Consider the following 14,594-nt stretch of genomic DNA (forward strand, 5'->3'; position numbering starts at 1 on the left):
CAAATTCAGCCCCTTTGATCTTTCCTCATACATCAGTCCCTCCAGGCCCCTAATCACTTTTTTCACTCTTCTCTGAACTCCCTCCAGTAATGATGTGATTCTAATCCTCTGGAAGGAGAGGTTTTTGGCTCCAGTTCTTCACGCAGATGCGAGCAAGCTAATTCAGAGAGACTCTACAAGCTCCGTGTGTAGCACTGTCACCAGCCACCACACATTAGACCGTGACATAGAAACAAAGATGAAATTGTATTGTGAATACTAGAGAGCCAGAAGCTGAAAGGAAACACAATGAAAATTAAAACAAAGAACTGATCAGTGCCTTATAGAGTCACCAGGACTTTCAGAGAGCGGCAGTTTCYTGCTGGATGCTCTGAAGAAGCTAGGGTGACTGTCCCAAGGGTTTTACAGAATTACAGATCCTGTAGCAGCATCAGGATAAACACACACCCCCAAAAAAATGGTGTACAGAGCAAGCCCCAGGGCCCTACCCACAGCCTGAGAGCTGTTTGATAGCTACCACGGGCCATCCTGCAGCAGCTGCAAGTGCTAGGAATCCTGTTTATACAGATCAAGTGCCTGGCATCCCACCAGAGGAGGAGACACTGTTCACACCTCCACCAAAGGCTCCAGCCAGCRTGAGAGCCTCCTGAGGCTACACAAGACCTGTCACCACCACCATTCATAATCAGTTTTGAACAATTTCCAAACATAACTACAACAAATTGACTCCAATTTGACAGCCAGCAAGTAAATAACCTTTAAATTCTATCCACAGATGTGTTGTCTGATTAGTGTATTCTTTGCTACAGTGCTGGCAAAAGAAGGTACCTTCATCAGAATCTACAGGACTCGCCTGCTGCAGAAAACTTCCCATTTTATGCACAGGGATGACACTAATCATACTGGAATTACAGCTCCCCAAGCTGATTGCCTGGATCCCATGGGCACTGCCTCTCCTCTGGGGAAGATGCRGATCTCCTCACTTCTTACACATCATGGGAAAACCAGGAGAAGCCTTATGCAAAAAACAGATGACAGAAACAGCTCAAAATGCTGCATTTCAGTGATTTAAAGGTATCAGAGCAAGAGAGAGCTTGTTGGGCCACAAATCATTACATCTGAGAATGCATGTCTGTGCTCACTGTGCTGTGAGCGTGGAGAAGATGGAATTCATCAAAGCAGGATTCAAACCAAAAAATGCTGATGGAAGCAGGATGATGGGAACTGCAGGCACAGCAGGAGCCACCATCTCAGCACCACTGAAATGGCCACTGGTGATGTGTCTCCATGGCAGCGGGGGCTGTGGCAGAACTGCTGAGGAGAAGGGACAGGGACAGGGACAGTCCCAGGGGGATGGGAGGGCAAGCAGGACATGCTCCAGTAGTGGCAGCTGGGCTCCTTCCCTCMTGTGCTCCTAAATGAGAGACTTGAGACAAATGGAAATGAAAATACACCTGGAAGTTGGTCCATAACAAAGCCAGCTCCTGAGCCTGTGCTCCTCAGGCTTTCCCCTTTGGATGGAGGCACAGTGGAGAAGAATGAGGCACAYGGCTGCAGTGTAAAACCCCAGGTCAAGAACGCCTGAAACAGGTCCAGGTGGTTAAGGTAGAGCTGACTTCAATGCAGCTTTAAGTGAGCTTTTGCACAAGACAAGAGCATCAGTGCTGTCTGCATTCAAACTGCCTGCAGAGTCCAGGCTGAACACCTCGATAGATTCAGTGCTGGTCAAGTGACAGCCTGGGATTATCTCCATTGGTCAGAGCACAGTGCTAATAATGCCACAGGGCCATTCCCTCAAGAGCTGGAATTCATGATCCTTCTGGGGCCCTTCTAACTCAAGATTGCTTCCTGCTTTCCTTTCTCCATGAAAGAGCATTTTCCAGGGAAAATAAGCATTGGGTAAGGAAATGCCTGCATCCCACTGCACTGGTCAAATGGATTCAGTTGGACACAGCAAATTAAACAGCAGCAAATACAGAGAGTGGGGACACCTTCTTGTAATACTTCCACTCATTGTCATGACCCAGACAGACATGGGGTACACTTAGTACAAATGGCATGAGACATTCTAGCTCCAGARGGATGAACCAGTGCATCTGTGTACACAGCACCATTACCCTGGGGTGGGCCCAGGGTTTCTAGGATTTACTAAGGAAGCCATAGATTTTTCATGGAAGTGGATAGTTCAACTCCAGCAGACTTGTTAATAATGTCTCTGGAAATGCCAGCAAGATCTGAGGTCACTTTTGCTGCAATGCAACGCAAGTGAATACAGGTTAACATAGCTAACATTTATAATGGTGTGAATCCTACTATCAACTGTTTATTGGAACAAAAACACTAATCAGTCAATGCTGAGATGATTAACAAGATAAGATTAAGGTTAAAACTAGAAAATCTATTAACATGTTTTAGAAGTAAACGTTGCACCTGGCAGGTCATCAGTCTTTTAAGCCTCAAGGGTGTAGATGCTCTAAGCAAAGCAGGAGATTGAGGCAGTGAGCAGCTCTGTGTGAAGGCTAATGGGTCTGTTACTGCCTTGCCACATCAGAAGGGACACATTCCTTCTCCCTAAACTCAGCAGAGTGAGCCACAGACAAAACCTCAGCTTCCCCTGCCACAGACACAACACACCACAACCCCTGGAAGGGGTAGGATCTGGGAAGAAAGTCAGAGCTGGTAAGAGGTACAACATACAAAGAGAAGCATAAAAAAAAATAAATCAGCATCTAGAATGGCAGATTCAATCTCAAGTCTATATCCTAACAGCTGTGAATTCAGCTCATAACAGAAGTTTTAGTCAGAAAACTCTATTCACCCATTCTGCTTGTGCTAGTCTCCATGTATACTTGTCATTCAACTGTCACACTTATCCATCCACTGTGTATTGTGAAAATAATTGTAAAGAACTTTAATTATGCCTCAGAAGACACATCTTCTCAAGGAGACAGAGACACATGGTCCACCTGCKTCTTTGATTCTAATTTCCCTTAGGAAAATTTTCCTCTAATGCATTATTTCACATCAGACAGCCTACTACACAGAGCAAATCATCAAACTAATTGTTAACAGTTTGGGGCTTATCACATCCTGCTTTTTGAAGCCATGTACAAAGCCAGCCAGGATTTTGAGAACCCAAAGACAACCTATTCAAAGGAATGCTGAACTAGAGAAGTAAGAAAACAAATGCTGAAAATGGGAAAATGAAGAGAAAAAAGACAGTGATTCAGCCTGTATCCCGGAGTCTTGAACAGAAGAACAACTGYAACTGGGCAGCTCCCATCTCAATACCACCAAGTCCTTGTCTGAGATCAAAATGAACAGGCTATTTTTGYTGCTAAGACCTTGGCTTTGTAGCAGTGAGAACTTAAATGCATTCCTACTCTCCMAGGACTACTTCTGTGCATTGAAGAAAATTAGGGAAAAGCTGAAAGTAATTGTGGCTTTGGGGAACTTTGTATCTCCCTCACTGAGTGCCTGTGCAAAATATTAAACATTTCCCTACATTTCTTTACCCACCAGAACATAGATTTARTAATTTTAATCACTGCACATATCCATATCTAAACCAAAAGACCTCTAGAGTTGGATGAGAGAGGATTTCATGGGCAAAAGGCTGCAGAGGACAATACCCAGGCCACTGGATAGTAAGGATTACTCCTTACTAATTATCCCAGAGTGTCCATTTGCTATGTAACCAAGGGAGAAGTGTGTCAGACTGTGGCAAAGCTGTTTTCAGCAGCTTATGGAATGTTTCTCCGAGCCCTGATGCAATTAACTGCTAGGAAAGTGCTGAGGCAGGCAGAATTAGGAAGCTATAACAAATCAAGTATATAATCCTACATCATTTACATTTAAAACAGCTGAATTGCTTATAAGTCACAGTGCTGCAGCGTGTTTACAATTTCATTTCACAAGAGCTAGATGTCCTATTCCCCAACCAGGACAAATTATAAAAAACAGCTTCCAGGCCAAAATGGGAAAAGACTCAAAAAAGGTACAGCTCTCCAGAGCTGCCTGACCCACATGGCAAGACTGATCATCCTGAACCACCAGCACACCCTCAAAGCCACTGCAAATACTCAGAACCACTAAAAAAATCATGATTACCCCCAAAATTCTTGTTTAGCTCACAGAAGTTTGAGTAATGTACAATATGGAGATCATTGGGTCCAGGAAACACCCATAAAAAACAAACATGCACAAACTCCAGCATTCTTGCTGCAATATCCAGTTAGCTGCAGAGAGAGCTAAGCAACTCCTCTAAAGTGTTAAAAAGCTTTGTGGTGGGAGAGGAGGAAGGTATGAAGGAAAATGGACATTTCCATAGACTCTGAAGGCTTCTAAGGATGTCTATTAAAATAAAAAAAAAAGACAACGAATACACATACACAAACCTTTTTCTTAAAAGATGRTAAAAGGAAGATTTGACAAACTCCTAAGATTAATCTACAATCAGAAAAATAATATATACTAATCAAYACTAATGTCTTCATCAGTCCTGGCATGAAATGGTCAAGCAGACCCAGATCCAACAGCTACTGAAGATGATGGGAATTTCTCTGCTAACTTAGCTGACTTTTAGCCTGGACTGCTGGATGGACTTTGCTGTTACTGCTCAGAAGATAAGGCCAATTAGAAAGAAAAGCAGCACAGAGAATCCACCAAATGCTTTTAACTTCTGCCAGCTACACAAARAACAGAATTAATGTCTAAGAAAAACATACAAAAGTGACACCTGTACTCAAACAACTCATCACCATCCAACCAGCTGCATKACAATGGGACACCCTGTGAGCAAGTACTGACAGAATTCCTGATTTCCAYAGTTGGACTTGCCACCCTTCCCCAGGACAAGAACACACAGGGTACCCAGGAGAGCTGCCCTTCCTGCCCAGCACACACAGCCACTTGCACTGCTTTAACAGCAGGAAAGCAGCAGATTTCAAAGGATCATGTACTTGTTTAGAGTCACCGGAGCTGAAGCACAGCTGGGGCTTATGCCCATATGGCAAATTTCTCTTTTTAATCTAACTTTGATAGCGAGATGTGTTAAATCTTTGATTTTATTGGCAGATACTGACTGTATTTGCCTAACCTCTCAAGCCTGATGATTGACAGTGTTAATGTACTTTTTAATAGATGAAAAGGGAAATGACAGCTTTGGCTCACTTTCAAGCACATGTCTTCACTGCAAAATGCTCTGTAGCTCAACCTGCTTTTCATACAGCCTAAGAAATCTATTCTTTATGGTGTTGCTAATAACTGGTGGCATGCTGAAGAAAACTGTAGCTCAATAGGACTACTCACTGTGGGAGCTACTTTAYTTCCTGAAAGGAAGATGTTTTCTTCCGTTCTTTAATCTCAGCTGCATTGATCTGATCTTAGAAAACCCCAGACAGAAGTTAAACGTTACTTCAAAATGATTTYTCAACTCTTTCTACACCAAACAAAGCTTACCCTCAGACACATCAAGAGCAGCAGTTATGGTAACAAGAAGCAAGTGGTTCCAACATCAAAGGTGATCTGTATGGATTGTTGTACCTCTGGCACCTCTGAGGCTGAGGGACTGCACTCTTCCACATGAAGGAAACTGTTCACAAAATCACACACTGGTTTAGCTTGAAAGGGACATTAAAGCTCATCTCATTCCACCCCCAGCMATGGGCAGGGACATCTTCCACTGTCCCAGGTTGCTTCAAGCCCTGTCCAACCTGGCCTTAGACACTTCCAGGGATGGGGCAGCCACAGCTCCTCTGGACAACCTGTGCCAGAGCCTCATCACTCACACGGAAGAATTTGTAGCAAGTCTGAGGGAGGGAAAGCTGTGGTATGCATTACATATTGTGAGAGATTGGCAAAGCTGTTTCTCTGCCCAGATACCCTTGTCCTGAGGTCTGCATCTGAGCAAAGCCAATATTCCAATATTTAGAACCCAGAAATTCATGAAAGGGCTCTCCAACCATAACAGAGTAACATTTCTATGGAAAATGGGACAGTGCCAAGTCATAAGAGTCTCTGTAAAGGCCTAATTAACATGAATAACACAGCTGGATATTTTATGTATCAGCTAAGTCCCTCCTTCCTGCCACTTTAMAGTAAAAATAGTAGAATGTTTTATGGAGGTTAATTCATGCTTGCTAAGGTGTGATTCCACTTTAAGAGAGGGCAGAACAGTCTCTTGCTGCCATCTATATAGGAGGCACATGTCTAAATGRTATTTTGATGAAGGAAGTCACAACATAGCAGGTTTGTTAGGGAAATGTGGATAGCTGCCAGAGTATCAAAGGAATTGCCTTTCCTTCCATTCCAGACTTGGGTTTCAGGGTAGATGAGCTGATTTCAGCACCTGGCAGGTTACAAGATAATCAGAAAATAAAAGAGTAATGGCAAAGCACGAAGGAAAATACAAAGAAATCTAAAAAGAAGACCAGAATGGTTTACCAGGAGATCAGACAGTTGTTTTTATCCCTCTGATGGCTGTTTAGTTCAGAATATATTTTGGCAYGCTTCTTTACAAATACACAGCATCTCAATTAACCTGAGGCGGCAGCAGCTCCCAGAGCTGCACAATCCCTTTGGACCCTACACCAGAGCACTGGCCAAGAGAAGCATCTTGGCCACCAAGCCCTTCACAGTGGGCTACTCTGGGCTGCTTGTCCACCTCTGCACCACCCAGCCCAGACTGCAGAACCTGCTTCTGGAAAAATCTGACAACTTATACACCAACCACAAAAAGTGTTTTTACAAACTGTTTTCCATTAAAAGGACAGAAATTATTTGCAACAAAAGCCACTACGCTTAATTCCAATTCCAGTTTCAGACTAGCCAATCCCATAAACATTCCCATCTCAGCTGTGCAATTTTSTTTCAATGTAGCATATATCAGGCAAGAAACTAAACAAGTCTAGATCTGGGTTATTCAAATAGCTGAAGGCACTGAATTGTTTGTGCTCCCCTGGAATGCATGTAACCATAGTTTTCAGTAAGTTGTCACACTTAAGTTCATCTCATCACCCTCATTTACTCCATTAAATGTAGTAAGCTACTAAATAATAAAAACAAGAATAAAAGAAACAATAAGTAACTCTGACAGGGAGACCAGCATTTTTATATAATGGAAGAAACCAATTCTTTTGAAAACACGACTTACTACTCACTGTCCAAAAAAAAAAAAAAAAAAAATCACAATCAGTAAGGCTGCAGAGGAGCTAAGCTCCCTGCAATCAAACACATTTTCCAAGGCTCACTCCCAAGCAGCACAGCCACTGGATCCACACAGCATGAGCATCTGCCCCAGGAGGAGAGGGGCAGGAGCAGGGAGCAGCTCAGGCCAGGCAGCCGTGCTTTTGGGGAACAAACCCAAACTAGGCTGACAGCAYAATCCATAGAGCTTTAATAAATATCTCAGGAGAAATGTTACTGACACTTTTAACCGTGGCTAACCAAAGAGTAATGGTCTCAGCGATTATTCCAATTAAACTGATGACACAGACAGGTATTTTATTATTTATRAAGCCCTGGTTTTCTCAGCACAGGAGAAAGCAATCTGAGAACATTTCCCTATTCATTACTCCAAACCTTTTCAAACCAGCATCTCTGCAAAAAATCCCACTGCGCTGAGCTTCAGCTGTTACCCCACGTTAGGTCTAGTTCTGAACCACTGTTCATAGGGAAATCCTTTACCATTCCTCCACAGGCAAGCTCTCCTTCCCAAACACTCTGTGGCTGAATCAGTCCATCCAACCTGTATCAAGGAACTGTACAATTTCACTTCAGCAGTATTTTTTCAGATTTGTATGCTTAGCTGCTCCTGTCAAACTAATACTCCAAGTTCCAGTTAAATATACTTAGCAATACAAGCTGCTGCTGTTYCTACAAATTGACCCAGGAATCCCTATTACAAGGGTCGATTTACCAGAGCAGGGTATTTCTGCTTAAATAAAGTAACACAGAGAAGAGCATTACAAATATGCTGAAAAGCACTAATGTCACCTGGCAGCTGAAGACTTCACTTTTTCCACAAAACATTGAGAAATGACATTGAAACTTATCAGAAAGACTGCAAATCATGGAATTRTTTTCCAGTGCTCAATTCAAATAGAGAAATCTGACAAACATGTACAAATACAGCAAGATGATGAGCAGTGCAGAGCAGTGCCTACAAAGCCAACCTGACTCCAGGGTGGCTCCACACATGAGGACACTGGTTTTCACATAAACAGTAGCTCTGTAGCAGTGCCAAGCAARGATGTCAGCCTTGCCCYGAGGCACCTGATCACATCCCAAAGATGKGATTTCATGTGCAGGCAGAGCAGCTTCATAGTGTCTCCAAGCAGGGGAGGAACATGTTGCGCTGTTCTACAAAAGATTCCCTAGTCCTGACCTTTCCTTGTCCCATTTGTTTAYTTCATCTTGATMTTCTCCAGTTTTCCCTACATGGAAAGGCTTCCTACACTCTCTGCACACAAACCACACTTGGAGGTTTTGYCTCGATGTCCACAATGAGCAGAACATGCACCTACAATGTGCCTATCATGCAACTTCACTAAARGGCATAAGTTCTGACCTTAGCCAAGTATCACATCCTCTTCTTTCACCCTCACCCACATCTAACTTCATGCTCATTTTTTATCTCTTTTTTCAGCTCTCGAAGTAACAGACCCAGTTGAAGAGAAGCTTTGTGCGTGTATAGATTTTTCTTCTAAACCCAAGTAAGCTCTAGTAGAAATTCAAATGGATGAGCAGGGATGATTTCAGGTATATCAGGTTACATGGCCCAGACACAGGAATGAGGGAAGATTGCATTAATCTTCTAAAAGGATTCAAATATTGCAAGTAGTGCAATTCCATTTCTTAAYGGGAACAAATTCAAACCATTTCCCTTGCAGAAATTTCCATAATTACAAGTAATTATCTTCTACACTGAAATTCTCCAGTACAGCACTTACTGCAAAGAGAGCATTCCCATCCAATGCTCTATTTAGGAAATAGAGGAGGAATATTTTCTTGGTGAATTGTATGTTGCCATCACATTGATTAACCCACGGTTCTGCTTTGCCAAAATACGCATCTATCTTTGATAACGCTAACAAGAATCACCAAACCCTACTTAATGACTCTATCATTAGATTATGAAAGGATAAAAGATACAGATTTTTAGWTGTGCATGCAGAAGAGGAGGAATAGATCGCATGCACAGATTACATCAAAGGAAGAGCAGTTRTAACACTGCATTGGATATATGGTTCTTTTCTGCTGAGTGAATCAAAGACTCCAAAACAGCATTTGGATAATACATTCTTTTCAGGCAATAAGGACAAGTATGGCAACAGCTGCTCAAGTATTTGCAAAAACTGTATAAACGCAAACAAAATACCAGAGGTTACAAGAAACTAATCTTTGCATTTGTTGCTCTTGTGCATAAGGAAAATGTCTGTCAGCTGTTCCTCTCGTGCATAAGGAAAATGTCTKTCAGGAACATGTCAGTTATTTACCATTTCTCATAAGCCAATGTGTACAATCTCACATCTCTTGTAACCAATTGTGGGAACAGAGTCCACTGGACTGGTGCTGCCCCTGTACATCTCTGTTACCATATAAAACTCCTATACCATATAAAACCCTTATACCATAAAAAAAAAAAAAAACTATTTAGCCTTCCAGCAATACTGCAAAACAGATCCTGCTCCAAGCCCGTGGAAGAAGAGCACAGTGTTCACTGATCTGTGATATCTGAGCCACCAGCAGTGAGCTGAGCTTGCTCACAGCACAGCATCTTCTGGAAATTGCACAACAGGAGTTTTCAAAGCAAGCTGATCAGAGCTCATAGYTGACCCAACAGTTAAACATTATTATCAAAGAGTGCTTAGTGTGTTCACAGACTCTAAATGGGCACAGACAGGTGGAAGTCAATCATCCATACACAGGAGACCCTGAAGCACAAGAACAAGAGATGACAAAAAACAACAGCAATTTGATAGCGAGGGACAAAATTATGATTTTAGGGGACTGTCCCTTCAAAAGTTGCTGGGTCTGTGCTGTTCACAGTACAGAAAAAGAGCCTGCAATATTAAGCAGGTGTCACATATCTTACYATGCCTGCAAGACTAAAAGTCTGTCAAGAGAAGATGAAGAAACACTTATCAGATATGAAAACCCTTGGATAATGCACTGTAGTTACAAATTGCACATTTCATCCCAGAAATTTGTGRGAAATGAGGTAAGAGCGATCAGGACTTTGCATACTTTTTTACTGKGTCTGGAAATACCCAAATTAGCCCCACCAGCCCTGCTTCCACCTAGTCAGCCTTCACCACGAGGAAATGCCCTCATGCTCTCCCTTCTCTGGAAGAAGCTTTTTGACTTCAAYCACAGTTAAGAGGAAGGCAGGACAGCAGTCCATCACAGCGGAACGATGGATTACCAGCTCAGATCACTATGAATTCAGGCATAACATCATTCCAGAGTCAAGGACTGTATTGCCTTAAATGGAAAAGATCTGCAATATTTAACAGGTCAGGAATACTATCCATTTCTGTTTATTTAAGCATATAAGAGGGTAGACTTAGATTTTAAAAGTCTCTTCAGAAATATAAAATAGGAAAGCTCATGAATACTCTTCTGATAACTGCMAGTTATGAAAGTGGGGGAAAGAAACAAGGGTGAGAAAGGAAGGGGAAAATGAAGGGGAAAATATTGAAAAAAAAAATCAATTTGCTTATTTTCACCCAACATGAATGGAATTCTGAAAAACAGGTTTGATTATCCACCTTAGAAAAATCACAGCATTTGCCACATCCGTAAATCCTCATGTAACCAATCCCACTGCTGCCCGTCACCTGCCCAGAGCAGGACACCAAGGTCAGCTAAGCTCATGCTCCTCTGCAGCAATTATCAGTCTTGCAAGCATTCCCCAGTCCTTTTCACAGCATAATTCATTTCGCCCCGCAATACAGAATGAAAAAGTGACTTTTACACCAGTAGCCCACCCAGGAGCCAGTCCATTCCATTCCCTATAGAAAAGAACTCAACATCCTGTGACATTTTAGCAGCAATACAATACACATTGCAATCACTGTAGATTCCCCACAGAGTTTCCCTGTAAGAGTCATGCAGACATTACTGACAAGAACAAGGTCRCAAAAAGGTATTTCATTGTTTCTAGTAAGTAACAGAGGTTGTCCCAGGAACCCAAACACTCCCATTCAACCCCACTTCAGCTCCAAATGGCACAGCAAGAAAACAGCTTCTCTCCCATGTAGAAGGGGATGTGTGCCCAGATTCAGTAGCAGCAGGGGACAGATGGAGCCAGGAATGGTGRCACAGAGTTACAGATTAAAAGGGGAAAAAAAAATCTGAGCTTTTGGATCCTACATTCATTACACAGTGACCAAGATGAAATGCACTGTTCCAGTCTTGAGCACGTATTTAAAATCCAAGTAGAGGACTTGGACATACCRTGATATATAGAACCAGACTTCAAAAAACCAATACAGATCTCAAAGAGAGTAAGTTATGGCAGAGAGATAATGAGATTTGCATGAATTTACTAAGAGCATATTTTTCTCTGCACTCCAGGAAAACTGAAGAAGCTGTTTGTATACAGAAGCGTTACACATGAATGAATATTCTTAGTGAAATGCTGTTGGTAAATATGCCTAACTTGTGGGAGTCAGGAACAAAGGGATATCGCAGCTCAGCACTGTGTTGCTATTGATGATTTACTGAATGCTTCRTGACATCCACACCCAACACAGTCAGTTCAGGTTTTGTCCAGCATTTAGTCACAGAATTGATTAGCAAATGACTCCTACATGCAATTTTGTTTAGTATCTAAACCATTGCTGTTTTCAGGCAGAATTTCCCACACTGCTCCTACAAGTGGAAGTTATTGTCCCAAGTGACCAGTGACAGGACAAGAAGAAATGGCCTSAAGCTGTACAAGGGGAGGTTTAGGTCAGACATTGGGGAAGAGTTGTCCAGCCCTGGCACAGRCTGCCCAGGGCAGTGATGGATTATCRTCCCTGGAAGYGTTCAAAAACATGTGAATGGGCACTTGGGTACGTGCTTTAGTGATGAACATGGTGGCACAGGGCTGACATCTGGAATCGGTGATCTTAGCCAAACATAACAATTCTACGATTCYATGTAATTCCTGCAAACTGAGCCACTGAACACGCTAACATGACTGATTTTATGCTTTTCAAAGAACATGATCAATGTAACGAATCGGTCAGAGCTGTGGTCAGACCCTGTRTAATTGCTGGCTCCTGAGACTGTCAGGGCAGTGCTCACCCAAACACAAGGGATGTCTCATGCTGRAATTCCAGCCTGACCTCCCGAGAAAACAGACACACACTGTGCTGGTAGCCCCTGGCTCCTGGGTCCAGCACCTGTGTCCCAGGGCACCAGGCCAGCATGGACCTTGCTCTGGACTAGAAGAGAAGGATTCAGGGGGAGCCTGAAGGAAATTGAAGCCAGAGACAAGTCACCAAAGTCCGCAGGAAAAGAGTCTATTAGTACYGATGTTTGTGAAAAAAAAATTAGCCAACTACAGTCATTTTTTAAACTTAAAAACACACATGCTTTACAACAGAACCAGAGAATTTCAGTCACAAGCAAATTCAGTTTTTCACTTGCGGAAGGCAAGAGAACACGTTACACATTCCAGGCAATAGCTGTATCTGGGAATCACCAGACAAAGAAGCATACTCCAGGGTTACACACAGGACTAATAAACTGCATGAGATTCTATACAGCACTGTTTCACAGCTGTAAAAGCAAATATCTCTCAATGAGCAAAATACCTTAAATAYTTAATAATAAAAACACAGGTAAAGCAAAAGAACACGAGTATACATAAATAAATCAAAGGAGACTCCTGATTCAATGAAGCAGCACATGCATTCAGCTCTCTTTTGGGCATTCTAATAGGGACATGGTAAGCAAATGATTTCTCAGAAGTCACTTGATAAAACGACCACCACTACCAGGGGCTACAGGACCACTTGGTGCTGCACTATCTCATTTTCTGTGCTACTCAGACCTGGGGCAGTGGAACCTCCTGCATGATCTGCACAAGCCCCTTTCCTGAGGCTACTCTGTGCAGCACATGACGGCAGCACTGCAACGGCACCGGGCCAGCAGAAATCCCAGCTGCACTCACGTGAGSCTGCTGGCAGCACGGACTAAAGAACCTCTGCTGAGAGTCACTGGGACTACAGCTGAAAACAGAACCTRGTCCAACATGAACATAGTTTGCATCACATCACAGCAGGAACAAGAATCATTTTTTGCACAGATGAGTGAGATGCCTGACAGTTCAGAGAAGTTCAGCTGTCTCGTGTACCCTCTACACAATCAAATTTGGTCACTCAAAATCAACTCAATTTGGACACAAACAACAATGCAGAGAAAAAAAAAATCTGACATGGTGATTTAAGCATAAGCTGGGGAGCCAATACTGCCGAGTGAATCCTGACACTCTGAACAGAATCTTCCAGAGCCGAGGAGTCCAGCCAACAGCCAAGAATAATATTTCAGTGGTTCAGTCAATACAGCTGTAACCATGGCCTGGAGGGGTTTCCACAGCCSTAACCACAGGAGTGACTGCACATTCACTTGAAAATAGTAAAAACAGACATTTAAAAACCTACAGCTTGTACAAATCTCAAAACCAGTTTGAAAGGAGGCACAGAGGGGCCTGAAAAATGCACCAACACTCCCACCAAGCTTGACTGTCATCTGTTTATCCTGCTTGAGAGACAATGACTGGAAATAAGAACTCCTCTCACTCGGTACAATCACCTGCTTGAAAAAAAAAACCTGAAGGAACAGCTTCAGACTAGCTGAAAAGAGATGAGGTACCAGCACACAAAGCCCGACTGATCACCCGGAGCCGCAGCACTAGGCACGTTCCAAGCAGGACGGTCTAACACCGTTTATTCGTGTCTCACACTCACAGCCAGAGACACTCTCATGCCTTTCACATATGATTTCTATTTCTTCCCTGATGTAAGACACAGTATCACACAACATGCTAGCAGAAGGAGCCCTACTGGTTTAAGCAGGCTTTCCCAAACGCAAAAAAAAGAGAAACAAAACGGAAAAAAAAAAGAAAAAAAGAAAATAAAAAGTTTAATAGTCCACAGCTGCCAGGAGCAAAGGGTCACTGCCGCAGAGGGGCGGCACAACACACTCGGTTTGCTGGGTTCTCCCTTCAAAAAATATCCATAAAACCCACTGCCAAGCGCCATGGAAAAGCGTCCTGCGCCGCGTCGAACGCCGCGGACACGGCTCGCACCGCCCAGCGCGGGGCCCACCGCGGGCACCGGCACCGGGACCGGGACCGGCCGCGCCCCGAGCACCGCCCGCATCCCGCCACGGAACGGGGCAGCGGCGGCACCTCCCGGGGCGAGGGGAGCGGGAGAGGAGCGGGCCCTCCCGGCACTCACCTTCTTTCGGGGCTGCCATTTCATCATATTTGTAGAGCGGGGRCGTGCAGCATCAAGGTGGCGCTGGGGCGGCGGGGCCGCAGCCCGCGGTCATGCTGCCCGGCCCCGCCACCAGGCCCGCGCCGCGTCCCGCGGGAC

The 14,594-nt window shown here is 43.6% G+C and overlaps 1 protein-coding gene across 2 annotated transcripts in view; it reads right to left on the reverse strand.

The window, feature by feature from the left end:
* The window catches only part of TTC28 (tetratricopeptide repeat domain 28), a 97,956-nt gene that overhangs the window by 58,285 nt on the left and 25,077 nt on the right, over nucleotides 1–14,594 (reverse strand). Inside the window, exon 1 of one of the 2 annotated variants that reach the window (XM_057376594.1) lies at nucleotides 14,457–14,584. The exons of the other annotated variant lie outside the window; for it this stretch is intronic. Within the exon in view, the coding sequence (XP_057232577.1) occupies nucleotides 14,457–14,483 (27 nt within the window). The 5' untranslated portion in view covers nucleotides 14,484–14,584. Of the gene's footprint in view, nucleotides 1–14,456; nucleotides 14,585–14,594 lie in introns of those variants that run through there. 2 annotated transcript variants of the gene reach the window in all.

This window comes from Malurus melanocephalus, unplaced genomic scaffold (genome assembly GCF_030028575.1).
Source record: "Malurus melanocephalus ecotype Western Australia unplaced genomic scaffold, MMel_1.1 scaffold_282, whole genome shotgun sequence".
Lineage (NCBI taxonomy): Eukaryota > Metazoa > Chordata > Aves > Passeriformes > Maluridae > Malurus > Malurus melanocephalus.